This window comes from Phyllostomus hastatus, unplaced genomic scaffold, assembly GCF_019186645.2.
Source record: "Phyllostomus hastatus isolate PE091 unplaced genomic scaffold, TTU_PhHast_1.1 phas_contig_80, whole genome shotgun sequence".
Classification (NCBI taxonomy): Eukaryota; Metazoa; Chordata; class Mammalia; order Chiroptera; family Phyllostomidae; genus Phyllostomus; species Phyllostomus hastatus.
The window spans coordinates 15,269,108-15,292,632 of NW_025333960.1; the positions used below are offsets into that span (position 1 = coordinate 15,269,108).

General features: G+C 33.8%; 1 protein-coding gene and 1 pseudogene across 1 annotated transcript in view; both read right to left on the minus strand.

Annotated features, from left to right (window-relative positions):
* SMCHD1 (structural maintenance of chromosomes flexible hinge domain containing 1) overlaps positions 1–23,525 on the minus strand; it is a 143,484-nt gene that overhangs the window by 118,784 nt on the left and 1,175 nt on the right. The window contains exons 2-5 of the mRNA XM_045849828.1: positions 18,440–18,515; positions 17,606–17,767; positions 13,540–13,622; positions 12,742–12,872 (exon numbers count right to left, since the gene is read on the minus strand). Coding sequence (XP_045705784.1) covers positions 12,742–12,872; positions 13,540–13,622; positions 17,606–17,767; positions 18,440–18,515 — 452 coding nt within the window. The remainder of the gene's footprint in view (positions 1–12,741; positions 12,873–13,539; positions 13,623–17,605; positions 17,768–18,439; positions 18,516–23,525) is intronic.
* Positions 10,494–10,810, minus strand: LOC123826057 (annotated as a pseudogene).

Consider the following 23,525-nt stretch of genomic DNA (forward strand, 5'->3'; position numbering starts at 1 on the left):
ACCAGGTAAGAAACTGTTAAACCACACCTACAAAGCAAAGCACAAAAAAAACTATGGCTCCCTCAGAACATATAAAGGCATCATCATATGCAAACCCATCTCTACACAACATAAGACACAAACCTTGTCCCCACAAAACATACATAAAATGCCTCCACACAAAAAAGCATGCATATACAAATACCCCCACAAAATATAAAAACATACCATCCCATACACCATACATGCATATGTACAGTGCTCCTAACACAAAAACAAGCCCTAACATTGTACAACGTACACACACCAACAATAAAAAGAACATTTTAAACAGTCAGAGAAGGCACACACAACACATAGTGAGAAACAAAGAACAACAACTTGTATAAACTAAGCAAACGAGTAGAAGATGTAGTGACATTTTTAGAATACTGAAATTTTTAACAAACTCAATCTAAAATTCCACACTCAGCAAAAATACCTCTAAAGGCAAATGGGAGGGAGAGATACAGATTTTATCACACATACAAAAGTTGAAAAATTCATCAAGAACTTGAGATATAAAAACTGTTAAAAGACCTACAAGAATGAAAATGATACTAGACAGATTTACACAAAGGAATGAAGACCACCAGAAATACTAAATATGTGGGTAAATATAAATTGACTTGGGGACTCAAACAGAGACTTATCTGTGCATGTTCATAGCAGCATTAATCTACAATAGAAAAAAGTCAGAAACAAGCCAAGTGTCCATTAACCTACAAATGGAAAACAAAATGTGGTAGAGCTGTAGTACAGCCATAAAAAAGAGTAAAGTTCTAATACATTCTACAATACAGATAAATCTTGAAAACATTATGCTAAGTGAAACAAACCAGATGCAAAATGACAAATGTATGATTCTTCTTAAGTGAGAAACCTAGAATAGGCAAATTCATTGAGACAGAAAGTAGAATAGTGGTTACCAGCAGCTGAGAGTAGAGTTATTATTTAATGGTTACAGAGATTCAGTTTGTCAAGGATGAAAAATTATGGTAATATATAATGGTAACATATATAAAAGATTGTGAATAAAATTAATGGCACTGAATCATACACCTTAATGTGGTCACAAAGGCAAATTATATATTATATATTTTTTACCACTTTTTTTCAAGGACTGTTAAAAAGACAGAGAGATAGAAAAGTGGTTGGCTGGCTGGGGCTGGGGAGTGCAGGAAATAGGAAGAGGTTGGTAAAAGGGTACACAATTTTAGCTGAAAGATCAATAAGGTCTGAGGATCTAATGTATATAATGTGATGAGTATAGTCAATAACACTATTGTATAACTGAAATCTAAGAGAGAATTTAAATGTTCTCACTTAAAAAAATAATAGATGAGATGAGATGTGTTAATTAAAAGCAAAATAAATAGAATATACTTAGTACTGACAGTATATATCAAATGCAAAGTGTATAAAAACAAAAGCACAAACATCAACATGGTGTACAATAAAATGATGGCACTATTACAATGTATTTTAACTGTATGTATAAACAGTATGGTATTACCACTTGCTATAGACTACAAATTAAAGATGTATACAGTGAATCCCAAAGTGACCAGTAAGACAATAAAACAAAGTGACAGTTAAGACAAGGGAAATAAAATGGAATCACAAACATACCCAAAATACTCAATGAGAAATTAGACAGAAAAAAGGGAACAGGAATAAAAATGACAGAAAAAATAAAAACAAATAACAAAAGATGGTATGTTCATATCCAAAAATACCAATAATCACATTAAATGTAATTGGTCTAAATATCCCAATTAATAGAGAGAGATTGTCAAATTTTAATACTCAACTATATGTTACCTAAAGTAAACTCTCTTTAAATATAAACAGACAATAGGTTAGAAGACTGGAAAAATACCATTTATACTAATATCATTATACTAATGAAAAGAGAGCTGCAGTAGCTTTATTAGCATCAGACAAGGTTGAAGAAAAAACAATGAAACAAATACATGGGCAAATAAAATATACTACTGTTCTCCTTTTCAGTTTTTAAAAATTATGTTAGCCCGCTGACATGGAATTAACACTGTCTGATGTGGTTCTCAATGTATATAGAAGTAACACTTAAAAATACAAAACTATAAATGGGAGAGAGTTAATTTAAATAATTTGGCTAAAATTTCTGCAGTAAACTTTAAGTGGTATAATGTCCAATAAGTTATGTATGACTACAGTATTCCCTTGAGCAATCTTTTAAAACAAAATAAAGGCACACTCAAAAACATTGTAAGGAAAATGGTATACTGAAACATGTTCAAGTAAACCACAAGGTGGTCTGAAATGAGAGAAATGAAAGACAAAGAAAAACTGACACATCACATACTTATGTCCTAATATATCAATAATTATAATAAATGTAATAGTATAAAAAGACTAAATAAAATTGGCAAAGTGAATTTAAAAAATGAACCAACTACAGGTTGTCTACAATAAACTCATTTCAAGTATGATGATATAGTGATATCAGTAGTTTTAGAAAATGCATGGAGAGTTTTCAAGACACCTGTGAGCAGGTGGATCTAGCACTCACTCCTTCTAGCACCAAAATTAAATACAACTAAACTGGGAAAACAATCACCCTGAATAACTAACTAAAGGCTAGCTAAAGAGGAGCCTAATGAGCAAGGATTTGCAGAAGAAGCCACATCAAGACTGCACCTGTACGGCAGCTCACATGCCAATATCAGGGTTGAGCCTTACAGTGAGCCGGCCTGAGCATCAATCCCACACAAAAACCACCCGACAACAATCAAGACTCAATGAAATAAAGGCAAGTCAACTATCAGATACTGAGTTCAAAGCAATGGTTATCAGGAAGCTCAATTAACTCACTGAGAATTACTAAAAATCGCAGGGAAGCTACGATGAACTCACTGCAAATTATATCAACATGAAAAAGGAAACAGAAACTATCAACAAGGGCCAAGAGGAAATGAAGAATACAATTTCTGAATTGAAGAACAGAGTAGAAGGAATCAAAACCAGGCTTGATGAAGTAGAGGATTGGATCAGTGAGCTGAAGCACAAGGTAGAAAAAAACACCCTGAAAGAGCAAGAAAAGAAAAAAGGACTCAGAGAGAACGAAGAGGAGTTAAGGGAACTGCAGGACAACGTGAAATGTAATAATATTGGTATAATAGGGATACCAGAAGGAGAAGAGGAGCAAGGGATAGAAAACCTGTTTAAAAAAAGTAGTGGTGGAAAACTTCCCTAATTTGATGAGAGAAAAAGTCACACAAATCCAGGAAGCACATAGGGTCCCAATCAAGGAGAACCCAAAAGGCCCACTTCAAGACACATAATTAAAATGGCAAAATTCCAAGACAAAGAGAGAATCTTAAAGGCAGCAAGTAACATACAAGAGAGCCCCAATAAGACTAGCAGCTGACTTCTCAATGGAAATGTTACAAGCCAGAAGGAATGGCAAGAAATATTCCAATTAATAAAAAAACAAAGGCCTGCAACCAAGACTACTCTATCCAGCAAGGCTCTCAGTTAAAATGGAAGGCCAAATAAGGAGATTCCCAGACAAAAGAAGCCTCAAAGAATACACCTCCACCAAACCAGCACTGCAAGCGATGCTAAGGGGTGTGCTTTAAGGAAAGGAAGAAAAAGAGTGAGAGAGAGGGGAACACAGGTACAAAGGAAGTAAAATGGCAATGAGTAAGGACCTATCAATAATAACCTTAAATGTAAATGGATTAAATGTTCCAATCAAAAGACAGAGAGTAGCTAAATGAATAAGGAATCATCACCCACACATATGCTGCCGACAAGAGACCCACCTCAGAACAAAAGACCTACACAGACTGAAAGTGAAGGGCTGGAAACAAATATTCCAAGCAAATGGACAGGGAAAAAAAAGCCAGGGTAGCAATATTCGTAACAGACAAAATTGACTTCAAAACAAGGGCCATAAAAAGAGATCCAGAAGGACACTTCATAATACTCAAGGGAAGAAAGAATCCATCAAGAAAACATAAATATTATAAACATGTATGCACCCAACATAGGAGCACCCAAATATATGAGGAAAATCTTGGAGGGCTTCAAAAAAGATATTGACAGGAACACAATTATAGTAGGGGATTTTAATATCCCACTGTCCAAAATGGATAGATCTTCCAAACAAAGTATTAACAAAGATATTGTGGTATTGAACAATGTCCTAGATCAAGTGGACTTAACTGATACATATAAAACTTTTCATCCCAAAGAAGCAAAATACGCATTCTTTTCCAATGAACATGGAACATTTTCAAAGACAGACTACATGATAGGACACAAAACAAGCCTCAACAAATTCAAGAAAACTGAAATCATATCAAGTATTTTCCCTGACCACAAGGGACTGAAACTAGAAACCAACCTCAAGGAACAAACTCAAAAACACTCAACTTCATGGAGATTGAATGGCATGCTATTAAACAATGAATGAGTTAAGAATGAGATCAAGGAAGAAATAAAAAATTTTCTGGAAACAAATATAGATTAACTCACAACACTCCAAAACTTAGGGGACACAGCCAAGGCAGTCCTGAGAGGGAAGTTCATAGTGATACACACCTACCTTAAAAAGATGGAAATATTTCAAATAAACAACCTAACCCTACATCTACAAGAACTAGAGGGACAACAACAAAGACAGCCCAGAGCAAGCAGAAAGAAGGAAATAACCAAGAGTGGAATTGAACATTATAGAGACTAAAGTAACAATTCTAAAGATCAATAAATCCAGGAGCTGCTTCTTTGAAAAGATAAACAAATTGACAAGCTGTTAAGCAGACTTGTGAAGAAAAACAGAGAGGACCCAAACAAACACAATCAGAAATGAAAGAGGAGAGATTACAACTTATACCACAGAAATACAAATAACTGTAAGAAATTACTACAAAGAACTATATGCCAAAAAATTTGAAAACCTAGGTAAAATGGACACATTTCTAGACAAATAAATCTCCCAAAGCTGAATGAAGCAGAAAACCTGAACAGACCAATAACAGCTGACAAAATCAAAGCAGTAGTAAAAAAGCTCCCAAGCACACAAAAGCATGGGACCAGTTTCACAACAGAATTTTATAAAACATTTAAGGAAGATCTAACCCCTATCTTTTACAGGCTATTCCAAAAATTCCAAGAGGATGGAAGACTCCCGAATTCTTTTTAAGAAGCCAGCACCATCCTAATCCAAAAACCAGATAAAGACACAACAAAGAAAGAAAACTTCAGGCCAATATTGCTGATGAACAGACACTAAAATCCTCAACAAATATCGGCAAATGGCATCCAGCAATACACCAAAAAGATCATACACCATGATCAAGTGGGATTCATCCCAGGGATGCAAGGATGGTTCAATATTTGTAAATCAGTAATTGTAATATATTACATAAACAAAAGGAAAGACAAAAATCACATCATCATATCAACAGATACAGAAAAAGCATTTGATAAGTAAGGTACAGCACCAATAGACCTACAGCCAACATCGTACTCAATGGGCAAAAACTAAAACCTTTCTCACTAAGATCAGAAACAAGACAAGGATGTCCGCTTTCCCCACTTCTATTCAACATAGTACTGGAAGTCCTAGCCACAGCAATCAGACAAGAAATAAATGGCATCCAAACTGGAAAAGAGGAAGAAAAACTGTCATGTTTGCGGATGACATGATAGTGTACATAGAAAATCCTACAGACTCTACAAAAAAACTACCTGACCTAATAAGTGAATTTGGCAAAACAGCAAAATACAAAGTCAATATTCAGAAATTGAAGGCATTTTTGTCTACCAACAATGAAATATCAGAAACAGAAATCCCATTTGTTATAGCAACAAGAATAATAAAATACCTAGGAATAAATCTAACCAAGGAGGTAAAAGACCTGTACTCAGAAAACTACACAACACTGAAGAAAGAAATTAAGGAAGACACAAACAAATGGAAACATGTACCATGTTCACGGACTGGAAGAATTAACATCATGAAAATGTCCATACTACCCAAAGCAATTTATAGATTCAATGCAATCCCTATTAAAGTACCAGATTTCACAGAAATAGAGCAAACATTTCAAAAATTTAAATGGAACCATAAAAACCCCCGAAGAGCTGCAGCAATTTTGAGAAAGAAGAACAAAGCAGGAGAGATCACAATACCTGATATCAAACTGTATTACAAGGCTACTGTAATCAAAACAGCCTGGTACTGGCATAAGAACAGACATATAGATCAATGAAACCGATTAGAGAGCCCAGAAATAAACCCAAGTATCTATGGCCAATTAATATTCAACAAAGCGGGCAGAAGCATAAAATGGAACAAAAATAGCCTCTTCAACAAATGGTGTTGGAAGATCTGGACAGCTACATGCAAAGAAATGAAAATCAACCACCAACTTATACCACACACAAAAATAAATTCAAGGTGGATAAAAGACTAAACATAAGTCATGACACCATAAAAGTTGTAGAGGAGAACATACACAAGAAAATCTCAGATACTCCATGCAGTAATTATTTTCACCAATATGCCCCCTAGAGCAATGGACATAAAGGAAAGAATAAACAAATGGGATCTCATCAAAATAAAAAGCTTCTGCATAGCTAAAGAAAACATTAGCAAAATGAAAAGGGAACCAACCGTATGGGAAAACATATTTGCCAATGATACCTCAGACAAGGGTTTGATCTCCAAAATATATAAAGAGCTCACACAACTCCACTCCAGGAAGACAGACAACTTAATTAAAAAACGGGCAAAGGACCTGAACAGATACTGCCCCAAGGAGGACATACAGAGCACCTGTAGATATAAGAAAAGATGCTCATTATCACTAGCCATCAGAGAGATGCAAATTAAAACCACAATGAGCTACCACTTCACACCAGTTAGAATGGCTAACATAAATAAATCAATAAACAAGTGTTAGGATGTGGAGAAAAGGGAACCCTAGTGCACAGTTGGTGGGAATGTAGACTGGTGCAGTCACTGAGGATAACAGTACGAAATTTCCTCAGAAAATTAAAAATGGAACTTCCTTTTGACCTGGCAATTCCACTGCTGTGATCATACTCAAAGAATCCTGAAACACCAATCCAAAGGAACTATGCACCCCAATGATCATAGCAGCACAATTTACAATAGCCAAGTGCTGGAAGCAACCTAGGTGCTCATAAGTAAATGAGTGGTTCAAAAAACTGTGGTACTTTTACACAATGGAATTCTTTGCAGCAGAAAGAAAGAAGGAGCTCCTACTCCTTACAACAGCATAGATGGGTCTGGAGAGCATTATACTAAGTAAAATAAACCAGGAAGTAAAATACAAATACCATATGATCTCACCTATAAGTGGAATCTAATCAACAAAACAAGCAAGCAAGCAAAATATAACCAGAGACACTGAAATTAAGAACAAACTGACAGTAACCAGAGGGGAAGTGGGAAGGGATAATGGGGGGAAAGACGGGAAAGGGTTGTCAAAGAACACCTATAAAGGACACATGGACAAAACCAAAGGTGGGTAGGCTCAAGGGAGGGAAGTGGGGATAGCTGGGCGGGAAACGGAGACAACTGTACTTGAACAACAATAAAAAAAAAATGTTAAAAAAAATTAACAGCTGATTCTTCATCAGAAATCATGGAGCCAGGAAAGCAGTGAGCTAAAATACTCAAGGTGCTGACAGAAAAACACTGTCAACCAAGAATTCTGTAAGTAGCATAATAACCTTCAAAAATGAAGAAGAGATTATGACACTCTCAGGTAAATAAAAACTGAGAGATTCTATTATTAGATACATCCTAAATTAGCTATTATGTAGAGTGTTTGGGGCAAAAATGAAAGGACAGTAGAAAGTATCTTGGAAAAAAGAAGAAATAAAAAGCAAAGGTAACTATATGTAGATAAACAGACAAGGACAGCATAAATCTAATATTTATAATGCTTCTGATTTAAAAGATAGTTGCATAAAGCAGTAAGTATAAAACTGTGTCGACACGGTTATAATGTATAAAGGTAATTTACAAAAAAGTAATAATTCAAAGGAGTAGGAAAGGAATAAAGCTATGCATTAAAAGTAAAGTTTTTAAATATTACTGACATTAAGTTGGCATTAATCTAAATTATTATAAAGTATTAAATAAAAGTAAAAATCCCCAGAAAAACAACTTAAAAAATAGATAACTATTGAAAGTGTATTAATGACTTCCAGAAGTTGGGGAGAGGGAGATGGATAAGAAATAACTACAAATGGGTATAAGGTTTCCTCTGGAGTTATAAAAATGTTCTGAAATTAGTGATGATGGTTTGTGACTATATACAAATCACAAATTGTAGGTTTTTCAAAATTTTTTTTTAAGATTTTTTAAAGGATTTTTATTATTTATTTTTAGAGAGAGAAGGGAGGGAGAAAGAGAGAGAGAGAGAAACATCAATGTGCAGTTGCTGGGGGCCATGGCCTGCAACCCATGCATGTGCCCTGACTGGGAATCGAACCTGCGATGCTTTGGTTCACAGCCCACGCTCAATCCACTGAGCTACGCCAGCCAGGGCACAAATTATATGTTTTAATATGGTGAATTTTAAGGTATATAAACTATATAGCCATAAAAAATAAATTCAATGAGGATACACTTAAGACAGATGTGAGCATTTCACTGTATGTGAATTTTACTTCAAAAGAAATAAAGCTGAATGCTAGATAATGGTATTAATGCTTAAACATTAAAAGAAAATTTATTGATATTTGTAATTTATTTGAACTAATTGAAAATTAAGATGACTGAAGGTTAGTGGGATTAATAGATATATGGTAAAGCAACTATCAATGGTAAAAACTAAATATGAGTATGTGGGTATTCACTGTAGAATTCCAACTTCTCTGTATGTTTAAAAATGTTCAGAAAATATCGAAGAAAGAATAGTGCTCAGGAAACACTCAGATCCATGATTCTAAGAGAAAAAAGACAATTTTACGAAAGACAAAAATGCAAGGCATTATTACAAAGGAAACCAGAGAGACACAACAAAGGGGAAAAATCTAAATATGAACATTACCTGAGATATTTTGAATTAGTAATAAATTTCTTGGGTGTGATAATGGTATTATGGTTATACAAGAGAACTTCCCTGTGAAGGAGATACTTCCTTTCAAATGATTTAGGATGAGAAAGTGTAAGAGTGTGTCTGTGAGTTTGTGTGTGTACAGATAGAAGATAACAAAAGTGGCAAAATGTTAATTGCTTAAAGGATATATTTAGTACTGTCCTTTCAATTTATTTGTTGGCTTGAAATTTTTTAAATCTCACACCATCTCCCTCTACTTTCCCTTTCATGTATTATATTTTAACTATACTGGTCTCCTTTCTGCTTCTCAAACAAAACAAACTGATCACAATTTCAGGGTCTCTACATTTGCTGATATTCCCTCTACTAGGAATACTCTTCCCCCAGGTCTTCATTTGAGTATTTTCTTCTCCTCCTTCTGATAACCAACACTTTCACTTATTTCAAAATGTAATATACTTTTAGATCCATGGATGACACTAAGTTATAACCCTGTTTAAATATCCAGGGGGTATTTTATTTTAGCAAAGATAGGTTCAAAAAATCAGAACACCAGATCAATTAATAATAGATTTTAATCTAATAATAAAAATTAGATTAAAAATGTAGGTCATGGCTCTTATTCACTGTCTTGGCATTAAAAAGATGTTAGTTGCAAAGACACATATTTTTTTTTAAAATGCTACTTACTATTTATTTTTGGACAGGGGAAGGGATGGAGAAAAAAAGGGAGAGATCATTGCTGTGTGAGAGAAACATCAACTGGTTGCCTCTTGCACACACCCCAACCGGGGACCCCAACCAGGCATGTGCCCTGACAGGGAATCAAACCTGTGGCTGGCCCTTTGCTTTGCAGGATAACGCCCAACCAACTAAGCCACCACCACTCAGGAAACAAAGATAGATTTAGAATACCACCAATTATCCTAACATTTACAGGTACTGGTGTTGTCAAAAAGGTCTTTCTCTGATTTTAGCAAAGAGAAATGACCCAAATTTTATTCTTTAACTACTATACCAAGTTGTAGTTTTCTCCAGGGTTTTCCCTAACTTTTCTAGAAAAAATATCGTATTTCCAACTTGCAAATTAAAATTTTACACACACACACACACACACACACACAAAACCAGGTTGGTATATTCGCACATATGCTTTTCATTTTCAGGTTAAGCAAAGACATGCATTTAGAGCTCTATTAACATTATTAAAGCAAAAGACAATCCAACCTAATAACTAGAGAAATTGTGACCTTTCTATGTAGTGGTTGATATAGAATACACTGATTCTGACATTCTTTTTTATTCAAATGCAATTTTGATCACTCATGGTCCAAGAACATTCAAATAGTAAACCTACAACAAACAGATGTTAAAGACTGGTCTTCAAAGATTATGGCCAATAATGCCACACTTGCCTGTAACTTTGCCAACACAAAACCATATCCACACCTCAGTGGCCACCTAACTATTCAGAGAGCTTCTTTAACTGTGAGCTATTGAGGCTGTCAGCTTGAGCACTACTATTTTTTTTAAGTTTGAATACCTGTATGGATCTCAGCAGAGGTTGGAGGAGTCAGCTGAGCCTTAGCATAGTACCAAAATATAGCCAATCAAGGGTCTGAATAAGTCACAGCAGTGTTTACCAGCATGGGGAGTAGAAGGGGGTGCTTCTCTGCAAGGTTAGAGACAAACTGGGCCATGGTTCTAGTGTGGAATGTCTGTGGCCTCCAAATATTTTCTTCTTTCAAGCCTCAAAGAGGCCACTGACTTCTCTAATCATCTTTACCTAAAGGAGATGGCCATCAGATTCTAACATATTATTCAGTATTGTCTTAACAGCAATTATCAATAACTGAAATGATTATAACTTTTGTGTGTGTTTACTTCTGATTTCCACTCTATTACAAGAGAAGCTACAGGCCAAGGCAGCTGTTTTGTACTTTTAGGACATCCTTCCTTTACTTCAATAGTCTATATCCTATGATATCCATCACTGTACCCAGTGGAAACTAAATTTAAAGCAGTAGAGTGATTGACTGTTTCTTCTACAGGAGTAGACGCTAGGGGAGTGAGGGAATACATCTGATACTAATAGAAATTAGAATGAGTCAAGGAACTGTTACTGGACTCAAGGGCAGTATGATTACATAATAACTGTAACAACAACTGATTGTTTACTGACATAGTACCTATAAAGCTAGAGAAAAAAACAGCAACAGGTAGATTTCTACCAAAATTAAACAAAATTTCCCTAACATTTGGATTAAGTTTAAAAGTTGGTGTTGTGCTAAAATCTAGAAAACAGTCAATATCCCATTAATCCAGTTGAGATCTAATTTTAATACACTGTAGGCTCTACTACTTTCTCCTCTTCTATTTGACTTTACATTTTTCTGACCTTTTAGTCCAATATACCATCTGTTCTCTTTCCTCCTTCCCTAATATTTTTATCCTTCTCTATAGCTATTTTATAAATCCTTGAAGATGTACTCACAAAAATAGTGAAAAAGAATAGTTGTAGAAGCCTGAGGCCAAGAATAAGAAATAATAACTAAAATTATAGCTTATATTTACTGACTGCTTACCATATGCCAGGCACTCACCTGTTCTTCACAAAACCTTATGAGGTATTATCCATTTTACAGATATGTAAACTGAGACAAAGGGAAGTACCTTGATCAATGCCACATAATCAGTAAGGCCAGAAATCAAACCAGGCTAAAAGATTCCAGAGCCCTTGTTCTTCACTATATTGCCTTTCACCACAACACTGTAAGTCTTTATGAACTTAATGAAAATTCTAAGGGTACTAAAATTTCAGCAATGAGATGGTAAATATACTAACTACATTAATTTTTAACACATTTTTTAAATGAATACTTAAATTTGGGTGACTTTCTTTGATAGCAAAGAGCAAAATAGGACTTGAACAAAAATATTAACTACTTACATAAGAATACCAACAGACTCTTCCCAAGTATGTTTCCTAAAGTACATAACATTGCTTAAGACAACAAAAGATTTATGGATCATCACTTACTAGAATTGAGTTAATATCCCAAGGGCCTGAATCTTTGTATCCCTGACAGTTTCTAGTATATTTTGTTTCCTCTGTGACATTATCATTCAGGATATTTTTACAAACACATTCTGATAGAAAGCTTCTGACTAGCTTCTATTCCCTGATAGCTGTGAATGTTTTGTAACGCACACTCCTAAAAGAGCAACAGAAAGCTCAAACAACTATATGTATTACCCATTTTAAAAGTGGTATTAAAGTGGTATTAGGTGATTTCTAAAGCCTATTTAAAATTCATTCTACTTCTCTAGAGGCTACACAGCTTTCATCAAACTTGGTAAGAGTGAAAAGCCTCAAAGTACTCAATATATCAACAAAACTTCTACATACCTCGAAAATGTAAAAACAACTACTCAATGGAAGGGCACAACATAATTATGTAGTTTTGACTATTTCTAAACTAAGCATTGCTCATAAAAATTCTGTAACATAAAAATCTAAATAAGTATGCTGATAACATCAAAACCTCCAAAGTATTATGTATAAAGAATGTTTTTATCCTTATTAAAATACCCAACTGCCCATAAAAAAAAGTGAGTAAGGTTTTCTAACCTTTCAAAGTCACCTTGTCTTGTAAATTTGGACAACCTATACACAGCCCAGTTGTTAAGCTGTTTAGAGGTCATTCCTCTTCCATTATCTATCACTGCAACAGCAGGTTTTCCTTGTGTTTCATCAAAATGCTATAAAATAAAATAAGTTGAAAAAGACAGGAAAAGTCACATCAATATTAAAAACATGAAAAGTTATAGAAAAAGTGATTCAGTGGGCTCACTCATACATTTCTAAATTGTGGAAGCGTAAATTAACACAATTTTCTCAAAGGCACTTCAGCAGTATGAATTAAAGGTCATAGAATTCTTCAAGTCCTTTAATCCAGAAATTTCATTTCTTACAATTTAGCTTGAAGAATTAATCAGAGATGTGTACAAAAACCTGTAAGGATCTCATCATGCCAGCATTGCTTACAATGCATTGCTTAAAATATGGAAAAAAACCTAAATATTCAATAATACTAGGTAAATTTATATTATATTTTACATTACAATTTATATAATAGTCAATAACCCAACCTGCAGCAATGTGATACTATATGGCAGAATATGCATGATATGGCAATGTACTTAAAGTTAAGAAAAAGATCACAAAAAAAAATATAAACTATGATAATATATATGTATACATATATACAAAGAAAAGAGAGCATATGAAAATTTTAACAATGGATGAAGAGATATCAAATAGTTATTTCTATTTTAGTTTATCTTTATTTTCTAATTTTTCTCCAATGAAGTTGTACTACTTTTATAAAAGGAAAAGTTAAATTGATTAACGGTATTATTATCTTACCAACTTAATCTGTATTCTTCTAATCCCAGAGTTACAAGAAGTAGCAGACAATGAATTGTCAATTAATTCTGCAAGAGCAAATGCTGGAAAAGAATGAGAAAATAGTAATGCTTAAACTTTCCCTCTCAAATACTTCATATTAAAGTTCAAAGTAGAAAAAACTCTGAAGTACCTTAAACCATCACTTTTATTTTCCGAAGAACTAGAATTAAAGTATTTTCCTGATTCTAATGATGCAATACATAATTAAAGGCATCATCACCAATTACCACTAGCATAAAAAAGTAATCATCCAACAGTACCCATAGAGCACTACATGGCATGAGTCAGCCAGCCATGATTCCTGGCCTCAAGGAGTTTATAATATAAAGACAGACATATAGACACAAGAACACAAGACTTGAACCATAAAAATCAAATAGTACTCTGTGTCATATAATTATATCATGCAGTAGTCAAAAGCAAGCACATATGGAGATAAGGAGGAAAATACAAAGCATCTATTAAGAGGTAATTTAGATATAGAAATCACATGACTAACGGCGACTTGCCAAATGGTAAAACATGTCTGATTTATTGACACAGAACTGCTATTGATGTCCTACTATGCAACCAACTTGATGTTCAATTTAGCAATGGCCCTGCATATAGTCAAGAATAATCAGAAGTAACACCAAAGGCAAAGGAAAGACGGAAATACCCAGGAATATAACATAAAGTCACAAAAATCAGAGCAAGGGCTTAAACAATGCGATTCCCTGCTTAATCATCCACTGATGGTAGGAATGAAAACTGGTAAAATCAATCTGGAAGGTAATTAATCTATACAGAAAGTCATAGAAATGACTATATCTATTGACTACATGATTGTACATTTAAGAAACTGATCCCCAGAGAAAGAATTAAAGATTCATTCAGCAGGCAAACATTTAAGCCCCCACTATTTACCAGGCATTGTTCTATGAACTAAACACAACAGACAAAAATCCTGTTCTCATGGAGTTAACACTCTAGTGGAAGAAGGTGGGAAATCAAATATAATCTTAATTAATAACTAAATTCTTTAGCATCTTAGAAGGGGGTATATGCTATAGAGAAAAGAAAGAGCTGAGAAAAGAAGTAAAAAAAAATACTAAAGGCAGAGAGGAAATGCAGTTGCAATTTTAAATAGGGTGATCAAGGAAAGTTTTGTTAGGAAGGTAACAGGTAAACCAGACTTGAATGAGGTGAGGAAATGAGACAGGCTGTCTAGTGAAAGAGCAGTCCATGAAGTGGGCACTAAGATGAGAATAAAACTGACACCAGAGTGGAGTAAACAAGCAAGAAGAGTCATGAAAACAAAGTCAGAGAGGTATAAAGCAGAACCGCTAAGGTCATGTATGTAATTGTAAAAAGTGTGGCCTTTACTCTTAATGAAATGGAAACCATACATGTTTGTAGTAGAAAAATAACAAAATTTGACTTTTCAATCTTTATGCGTACAGGCATGAAGAGATGAATTACAAAGCCAGCGCATGATCTAGGTGACATGATGGTACCTTAGTCATAGTGTTAACTATAGATGTGGTAAGAAATGGTCATTTCTGATAAAGAGAGAAGATAGTGCTAGCAGGATTTTCTGACAGAATGAATGAAATGTACAAGACAAAGAATCATTTTGATTTTTGACTTTAGCAACTGAAAAGTTAAAGCATTTGAATGGGAAAACTGTATGTAGTATAGGAATCAGTGAACAGTTCTGGGTTCTCATTTTACATATTCCAGTGGAGATGCCACACGGACAGTTCCTGGATAGACAAAATTTGGAATTTAGGAGTAAGTCTGTTATTATTTTCAATATTTAACTAAAAATGAACATTTCTCAGGACCTCCATTTGGGAGTCACTGCCATAAAAATGGTATTTGAAGCCATGAGATTGGATGGGATCACCAAGTAAGGAAATAAGAAAAGATAAGGGAACAAGGACTAAGCCTTGAGACACTTTAACATTAAGAAGGTAGGGATATATGTCAGTTATAGCTTGATAATTAAAAAGAAAGGGTAGGGAAAGAGGAAAACAGAGAAGGCAGTAGGTGGTAGAAAATAATGTGTGGTCTCTAAAAATCCAAGTGAAAATTGTATCAAAGAAGAAGTGATAAAGTATGCTATAATGCCTTGAGTAAAATGAGAACTAAAAATTGATCACTGTGTTTAGTCGCTGGTAACCGTAAAAGAATAAGTACAAGAGAGTGAATAAGGGAGAATGGGAGGAGAAGTCCCACTTACAGTGAAGACAGTCAACTATTTTGAGAAGTTTTACTACAAACAGGAACAAAAATCTGGGCAGTAGCTGGTGGAAGAAGACTATGATGTTTTTAAGACTGAAGAAAAAAGAGTTTTTATATGAAAAACTCTTTTTGGAGTTTTTCATATAAAACAATGTCAGAAATAATAAATATACTGGTTATGAGTTCAAGCTCTGAAGTTACTCTGCTAGTGTTCAAATTCTAACTCAATACTAACTCTGACCTTTGGCAAGTAACCTAAAATCTTTTAGCTTCAGTTTTTCTGCAAAATAGGGTTATTACCTAACATTAGCTTCCACACAGAATCAAGGATTAAATGAGAAGATGCTCATAAAACACTGCAGTGCCTGATATTGCAACTGATAGCAGTAATAATATTAGTAGTACTTAAGGTAAGAATATGCATGAAAATTTTCACAAGAATATTCAGTCATTTGCCAAAAAAAAACAAAAAACCTGAAATAACCTAAAAGTCTAATAGAACACTTCAGTACATTCTTATCTAAATAGTGTTTAACCACTAAAACCAAGTATATATTGACATATATTACAGATGTTCATTTTATTTTAAACAAAAGTTAAAATAATAAGCATCATCTAAAACCACCAAAATAGAAAAAACACCAAACAATATGAAAAGATTTGAAGTGATAAACACCAAAGTGCTAGTGGTGGTTATATCTGGATGGCTGAGATACAGATATTCTTTATGTACTTTCTGCTTATCTATGTTTTCTAACTTCCTACAAACTGTAATACAAATACAATAAAAATATAATAAGAAAGTTAATAATAAACATCTAAATAGTATTAAACACTTTAGCAGGGCCCAAACACAAAAGATTCTCTAAATCAACTGATTTATAAAAATCATTAGCAAACAATTCAAAGGTAAGATAAAAACTGGCAAGTGGTAAAGGTGGAAGAAAAAAAATAAAGAAATGGAGACAAGAACACAAACCACGTATGCAGTTCAATTACACAAGTTTACAAGGTAATGATTTTCTCAGTTGGGAGAGGTCTTATAGGAAGCAAGGAAGAATTAATCATAGAGAAGAGTACACGTGAGATAGAAAAATGTTTGATACATTTTTTATGAGTTGAAAGGGAATGAATTCTATACTTGGTTGGTTTTAAAGGAGAGGTATGTGGCCCTGACTGGTGTGACTCAGTTGGGTGCCATCCCACAGGCTGAAAGGTTGCCAGTTTGATTCCTGGTTAGGGCACATGCCTGGATTGTGAGTTCCGTCCCTAGTTGGACAGTATACAAGAGACACTGATAGATACTTCTCTCTCATACTGATGTTTCTCTCCCTCCTTTCTCCTCTCTCTAAAAATAAATAAAAACTTTAAAGTTTTTTTTTCATTAAGGAGAGGTATCTTTACTATGAAGAAAGATGACTTATGTAGAAAAACAATTAATCATACTCTGATGAATAGATTGAAGTAAGGAAGTTCACAATGACTTGTCACAGTCTTCTAAAAAAGCAGTTGTTTATTTATTTTTAATCCTCACCTGAGGATATGTTTTCATTGACTTTAGAAAGAGAGAGAGAAACATCACTGTGAGATAGAAGTATCAATTGGATGCCTTCTGTACACATCCTGACCTGCAACCTAGGTTATGTACCCTGGCCAGGAATCGAACCCACAACATTTTGGTGTACAGTATGATGCTCCAACCAACTGAGAAAATTTTTTAAAGTAAAGGAATGGGACAGATTATCAGAGGATAAAAGAGAGTATAGTTTGACAAAATTAGTATAAATGGAATACTTACGCAAAGGATTTTGTCCTTCACTTGCATAATATTCATACATGCCACTCTTAACCAGTGTGTCATAGTGAGGCAGGAATTCAATTCGTTCTTTTGTAGCTGTTAGTAGTAACTGATTGACTGACTGTAGAAGGTACAGAGTAACTCCATCTTTAACAGTTTCATCTGTAATCAAAAGATACTATCTTAAATACAAAACTAGAATCAGAAACATATGAATTTATTAACTTTAAATATGGAAATTATATTTATGAAATATCTTTAAAGATGGTACAAGCAAACCCCCAAATAATGACTCAATTATAAATTCAGTTGTGTTTTGTTAAAGAGTATCAGTTGAATAGGCCCAAATACTTCCATGCATCTGAAACCTTCAATTCTTAGTAAGTTAAAATATCACAGAAATTGAGATATGAAACTACATTAGAGTGGTAGCAACATGAAAGGAGAAGAATGGATAAATTCAAAAGGAAATCAGGTATGAAACACTGGCAGATCTTAGAATCCAACTAGATAAAAAAAAAAGATAATGGAAGAATCCAAGCTTGTTAAGAGAATTAGCTTCTTGAGGGCCTACATGGAGGCCTGTGGCTAGGTGTTGAATAAGGTCTCATCTTCTATAGTCATAATTGATGTCAATTATTTTTCTACAATCTTGCTTGAAAAATAGAACCTCTGCACAAACTGTGAACATATAGACAGTTTCCTCCCTCATCCCAACAGAATAACCAAAATCGTCCATAGTTTTTAGATGTCCATCTATATAATCAAATAGTTATTGCTTTACAATGTACTAGAACATATTAAATATAAAAGCATACACTTAACATTGCTTACCAAAATTATCACAGGTAATTTCTTTCCTACTTGTTGTTGTAATAACGAATTTTTCCTCAGGTGAAATGCCAAGAGTCTATCCAAAATAATAAAAATAAAATCAATTATTACACACAGGAAATAAATATACCAATCAAGTTTAGAAAAATATGAAAATACTGACAGTATATTATAATCTTGTAATGATGGCTACATTTAAGTCTTAATATTTTTAAATTTTGCCTTTTCATAATTAAGTACAAATCTAGCTATAAATTATTTGCTTAACAAGGCTGTTTTTTTCCTGCTATTATATGCCACCTAGGACCACAAGTGAATAGGTGTGATATTTTGGAAAAGTTTTAACATCAGCAGGCTCCTCCCAGAAAAATTCATTTCAAGTCAATATGTAGGTAAATTTATTAACATTAAACATGTTCACATACATTAAATATTAAAATACGTAAACACAAAAGTACTAGAAGAAAATAGAGTTTACATTTTATAACACCGAGATAAAAGTAGCCATGCTATGCAGGTAGAAAAGACTCTTTATATCTGTAATAACCCTTTCTAAAAGAATAACTTTAAAAACTTAAGGCTAATTAGAAGAGGAGACAGAGTTAGCATCTGTAGGAGAAAAAAAAGCTTTCATAAATAATGAAGATCATCAAAGAGAAAGAGCAAAAAAACTTAAATAGAAACAGAAAAATACAAAAAAACGACCAATGAACACATAAAATACTAAAATTTAACAGACCAAAAAATGAGAATTAAAAACAAGTTAACATTTTTATTAAAATTGTATATATATTTAAAATTAAAAGACACAAGTTTTTAATAAAATCAGATAACAACAATGTACAAACAGAGAAAAGGCTGATTTCTGCTTCCGGTAATGATGGACTGTCAATCTAGACCAACCTTACTACAGAAAGGTTTAGTCTACATACTAAAAAATATGTAGACTAATGATACTCAAGTCTTTAAAAACCCTTAGTCAATACTGAAACTAAGGCATCATCTCCTTTTTCTGAATACAGACATGTTAAAGGAAAAGAATAAAGCATTTATCCTGCTTTCTTATACCTACTGTAGTGTATGTTGAGCAAATAGCTCTAGCTGATGAGGCAAAGTCATTCTTCAGTTTTCAGGCCAGTTCTCAATCCACTGAGCCACACCAGCTAGGGCGGGCAAAGTCATTCTTTGAAGAATGCCAGCTAATACAGGAGGAGTGGCAATCATATCATCACCCAATGGATATACCACCAGTTCAAAACTTTATTATGGAGGGATTCAGCTTAAACCACCTGAACCCACTAATTCAATTTTAGCAGTGCTAAGAGTGAATGAAATATCCATGTATTACATGCTTCCTGATGTAATGTAAAATGAAGTACCAGAACCACCTATGAAGAATTATTTGCATCCCAACCCCAAAGAAGTTGAACCTAAATCTTGATTACAGCCTTTAAAAATAACTTCTAATTTACAGGTGTATGAAGATAGGACAAGCTAAATTACACCATAAAGGAGTACAAACTCAGAAAGTGAAATATTAAAGAAAAACCTGACTGCTTCAACAGACCAATGTTAGGGAAAACTAAAGAGACTGGGGGAAGAGAGTTTTGCTCATATGTTCTAAATTTTAGAAGATTAAGAAACATAAAAAAACAAGTTCAATATGAGAACCCTGTTGGCATTCTGAATTAAAGACACCAACTATAAAAAGACATTTTTGAGGCTATGAGAGAAATCAAAATATGCAGCCAGCAGATAGTATTTAAAAATGTTAATTCTGATGGTATGATAATAGAAATGCATGCTGAAATATGTAGGAATGAAATGAACTAAGATCTGGAATGTGATACAAAAGACAAAAATTATGCTAGTGTGGTAAATACTTGGTAACTGCTGAATCTGAGTAATGGGTATATTTGTGTTCATTATACTATTAGCTCTCTATATATTTAAATATATATATAGCTTTTATAAGAAAAACTTCTATATAAAATATACTATGATAGACCAGTGGGAGAGAATGGAGGACTCTGAAATAGACCCAAACATACACACATGGAGAGGTTAGCAAATAGGAAAGGTAACATTACAAATGGGTGGGGAAAGAATAAACTATTGAATAAATGATATTAAGACAACTAGCTAACTTCATAGAAATAGGTAAAATAAAATCCCCATCTCAACATATTTAAAAATAAATTCCAAGAGAATTAAAGCAGCTGCATATTAATCCAAAATTATTGAGGGAAAACACGGGAATAATTTTTAGAAGACAGAAAAAAGGATTTCTGAAAACATACAAAAAGTGCAAGCCATAAAAGGAAAAATAAACTAGAAAATATGAAAATATGCTCCTTCTCACTCGTTAACAGAGAAATTAAAACAACTTGATTATCATTCCCATGAGGCTATAAAATTTTTTAAGTCCCCATTATAAAAAGTATAGGCCTCCAGATAGGGAAATTGGACCATATACACACACATTGCTGAAAGGACTGAAAATCAGCACAACCATATTAAGAGCAATTTAGCATAATTTAGTAAAATTAAAGATTCTCATACCCTATGCAATTCCACCCTAGAGAAATGAAGCTACGGACAAAAACTGATGGGGGTAAGATTCTATTAAACAGAAATAAAAATTGTCTTCACAGATCTTTATTAGGTTTTTGTGTAATCTGTACTTTTAGTTAGTTAGTACTTTATTTCTACAGTGTCAACTGTTAGATTATGTTCTTATGCATCCTGTAGAACAAGATTTGTTTTTATAGTTATCAAAAAACTATGCACCAAATTGCATTTTTAAGATCTACACTGTACATCTGAAACATGTTTCTAACTATTCCATTCAATCTTTCCATAATTCTATTATTCAATTAAGACAAATAAGCTATCTTTTTGTACCCTATAATTCTGTAGACAAATTATTTCTTGAATTTATAATCTTTCTTAGTATTTTATAGCTGATATTGGACAAACATAAATTAAATATTTTTATATTACACATTTATTCAAGATATCATACCCTTCCAATGGCTCTGTCCCTGAATCACCCACAGACCAGAACATTCATAAAACCTCTACAAAAATTTGGGTGGTAACGAGTTAAAGCAGCTTGCACCACCCTAAATAACACATACCCTACCTTGCATTAAAAGACGCCTTTCCTATCCGTAAGGAGCAAGAACCTGTCAAGAACCCACGCTCGCCGGCGCTGGAAGGGTCGCAGCCTTTCCTGTCTGTAAGGATGTTGTCCATTTTACCATGCAGGATTTGTGAACAATGTAGGGAGAAATTTGCTCAATTCAAAGCTTTGCTACCCCAGCAGCGGGAATTTTTTTATGGATATTGTGAATTTTCTATCATTTACCTTTCCTTCTTTGTTTTGACCTGTAATAAATGCAAAGCTGATTTCATGGCTCAGCACTGATGTAAGATACTACTGAATAAACACCCACTTATTAACTGTCCTCAGGTTACTATTCTATTTCCTACATCTGTTGTCTTTTACTATTTTTCTTTTCATCTTTGGAATTTTTAACATAGTTTACCCTATGTACAAATTTTTTTGAAGGAAGAGCTTGATTAAACAAACAGCTGTAAACTATTACATAAGGCTCCTGCCCACAAGGAGCATACAATTAAAAAAAAAAAGTATGATGGTATAATAAGTGCCGTAGTAGGGTAACAAGATACAGTGGAACCATACAAAGAAAAAAGTAGGCATTTCCTCAAAACTGGGGTTGGAGATGAGGGTCTGCATACATAGGATTTAATGTCTGGACATATTTAAGGAATAGCCAATTGAGTCATTTTCTAATCTTTGATTCTGCAAGGTCACAAGGTAATAGCTGCTTATTAAAGGTCTAAGGACTTCTTCCAGATCCACTCTTTCCTCTTCCTCCCTCTTGATTGCTCCCTTTTTTTTTCCACAAGGTGAGTTCTCCCCAAATAACAGTTTAAGATCCACAATAACTTCTGGCACTACAAACAGTTACTAGTTTAAGTTTTAATGTAAAACTTTAATTTAGCACACTATTTTGCTTCCTCTCCTAATAAGGAAAATGACATGAAAGACTACACATTCAAAGATGTTTATCATGGCATTACTTAAAACTGAAAGTAATGTAAATGTCAACAAAAAAAAGATCTGTCGACATTTTAGAGATCTGTTTATGTAAACAGCAGTGCTAAACAGACCATTTCAAACTTTGATTATGAAAACTTGCATTAAAACTGAAAAATGCTGATAATAAGTGAAAAGTAAACAGGCATCACAGTTATTTTTTAAGATGAGGGTCTAGGCTTTGAGTGGTGAGCACATCACACAATAAATAGATGATGTATTATTACATAATTGTACACCTGAAACTTATACAATGTTACTATTCAATGTCACCTCCAATACATTTAAAACTTTTTTGAAATGGGGGATAAGAAATAACCCCAAATGTTAACGGTGGTTGTAAAATTTTACAGTGCATAAAGATTTACCTTTTCCTTGTGGTTCCATATTTTCTTTATTATGCTTTTACAATAAAAATAATAAACATAAAATTTTTCGTTTTTGTGGGATAGTTTTAGATACAAAACACTCATCAGACAAGCATTCTTTCATTCACTCTTAAAACACATGGGAATCTGCTATATCAAAGCACAGAAAGAACTTCCAAGTTCATACATATTTGTCGTCATTCAAATATTCATCAATTTGGGCACTTACTATGCGTCAGGCACAGTTCTAGACACTGGGAATACAGCTGTGAACAAATCACAGTCCTTGCTCTCACGTCGCTTTGTGTGGTTCTCGAGTTCAACTACTTCAGCACTACACAGACATGTCTCTAAAACAGTCCTAAATCATCAGCCCACTCAAGTTAAAACACTTTCACAGAAACTACGTTTTCCTTGGTAGATTAAGAGTTCCTTACAGCGTAAGAACCACTTCATTTGGTTAATGCAGGGCATGTCAATATCAGACAGCATCACCACCTCTTATACAGAAAACGCTTCACAGGCCAAAGCTGTTTTTTTCACATGGTCCTTAATTTTTAAAGCCAACTAATACACTGCTTTCTTTGGTGTC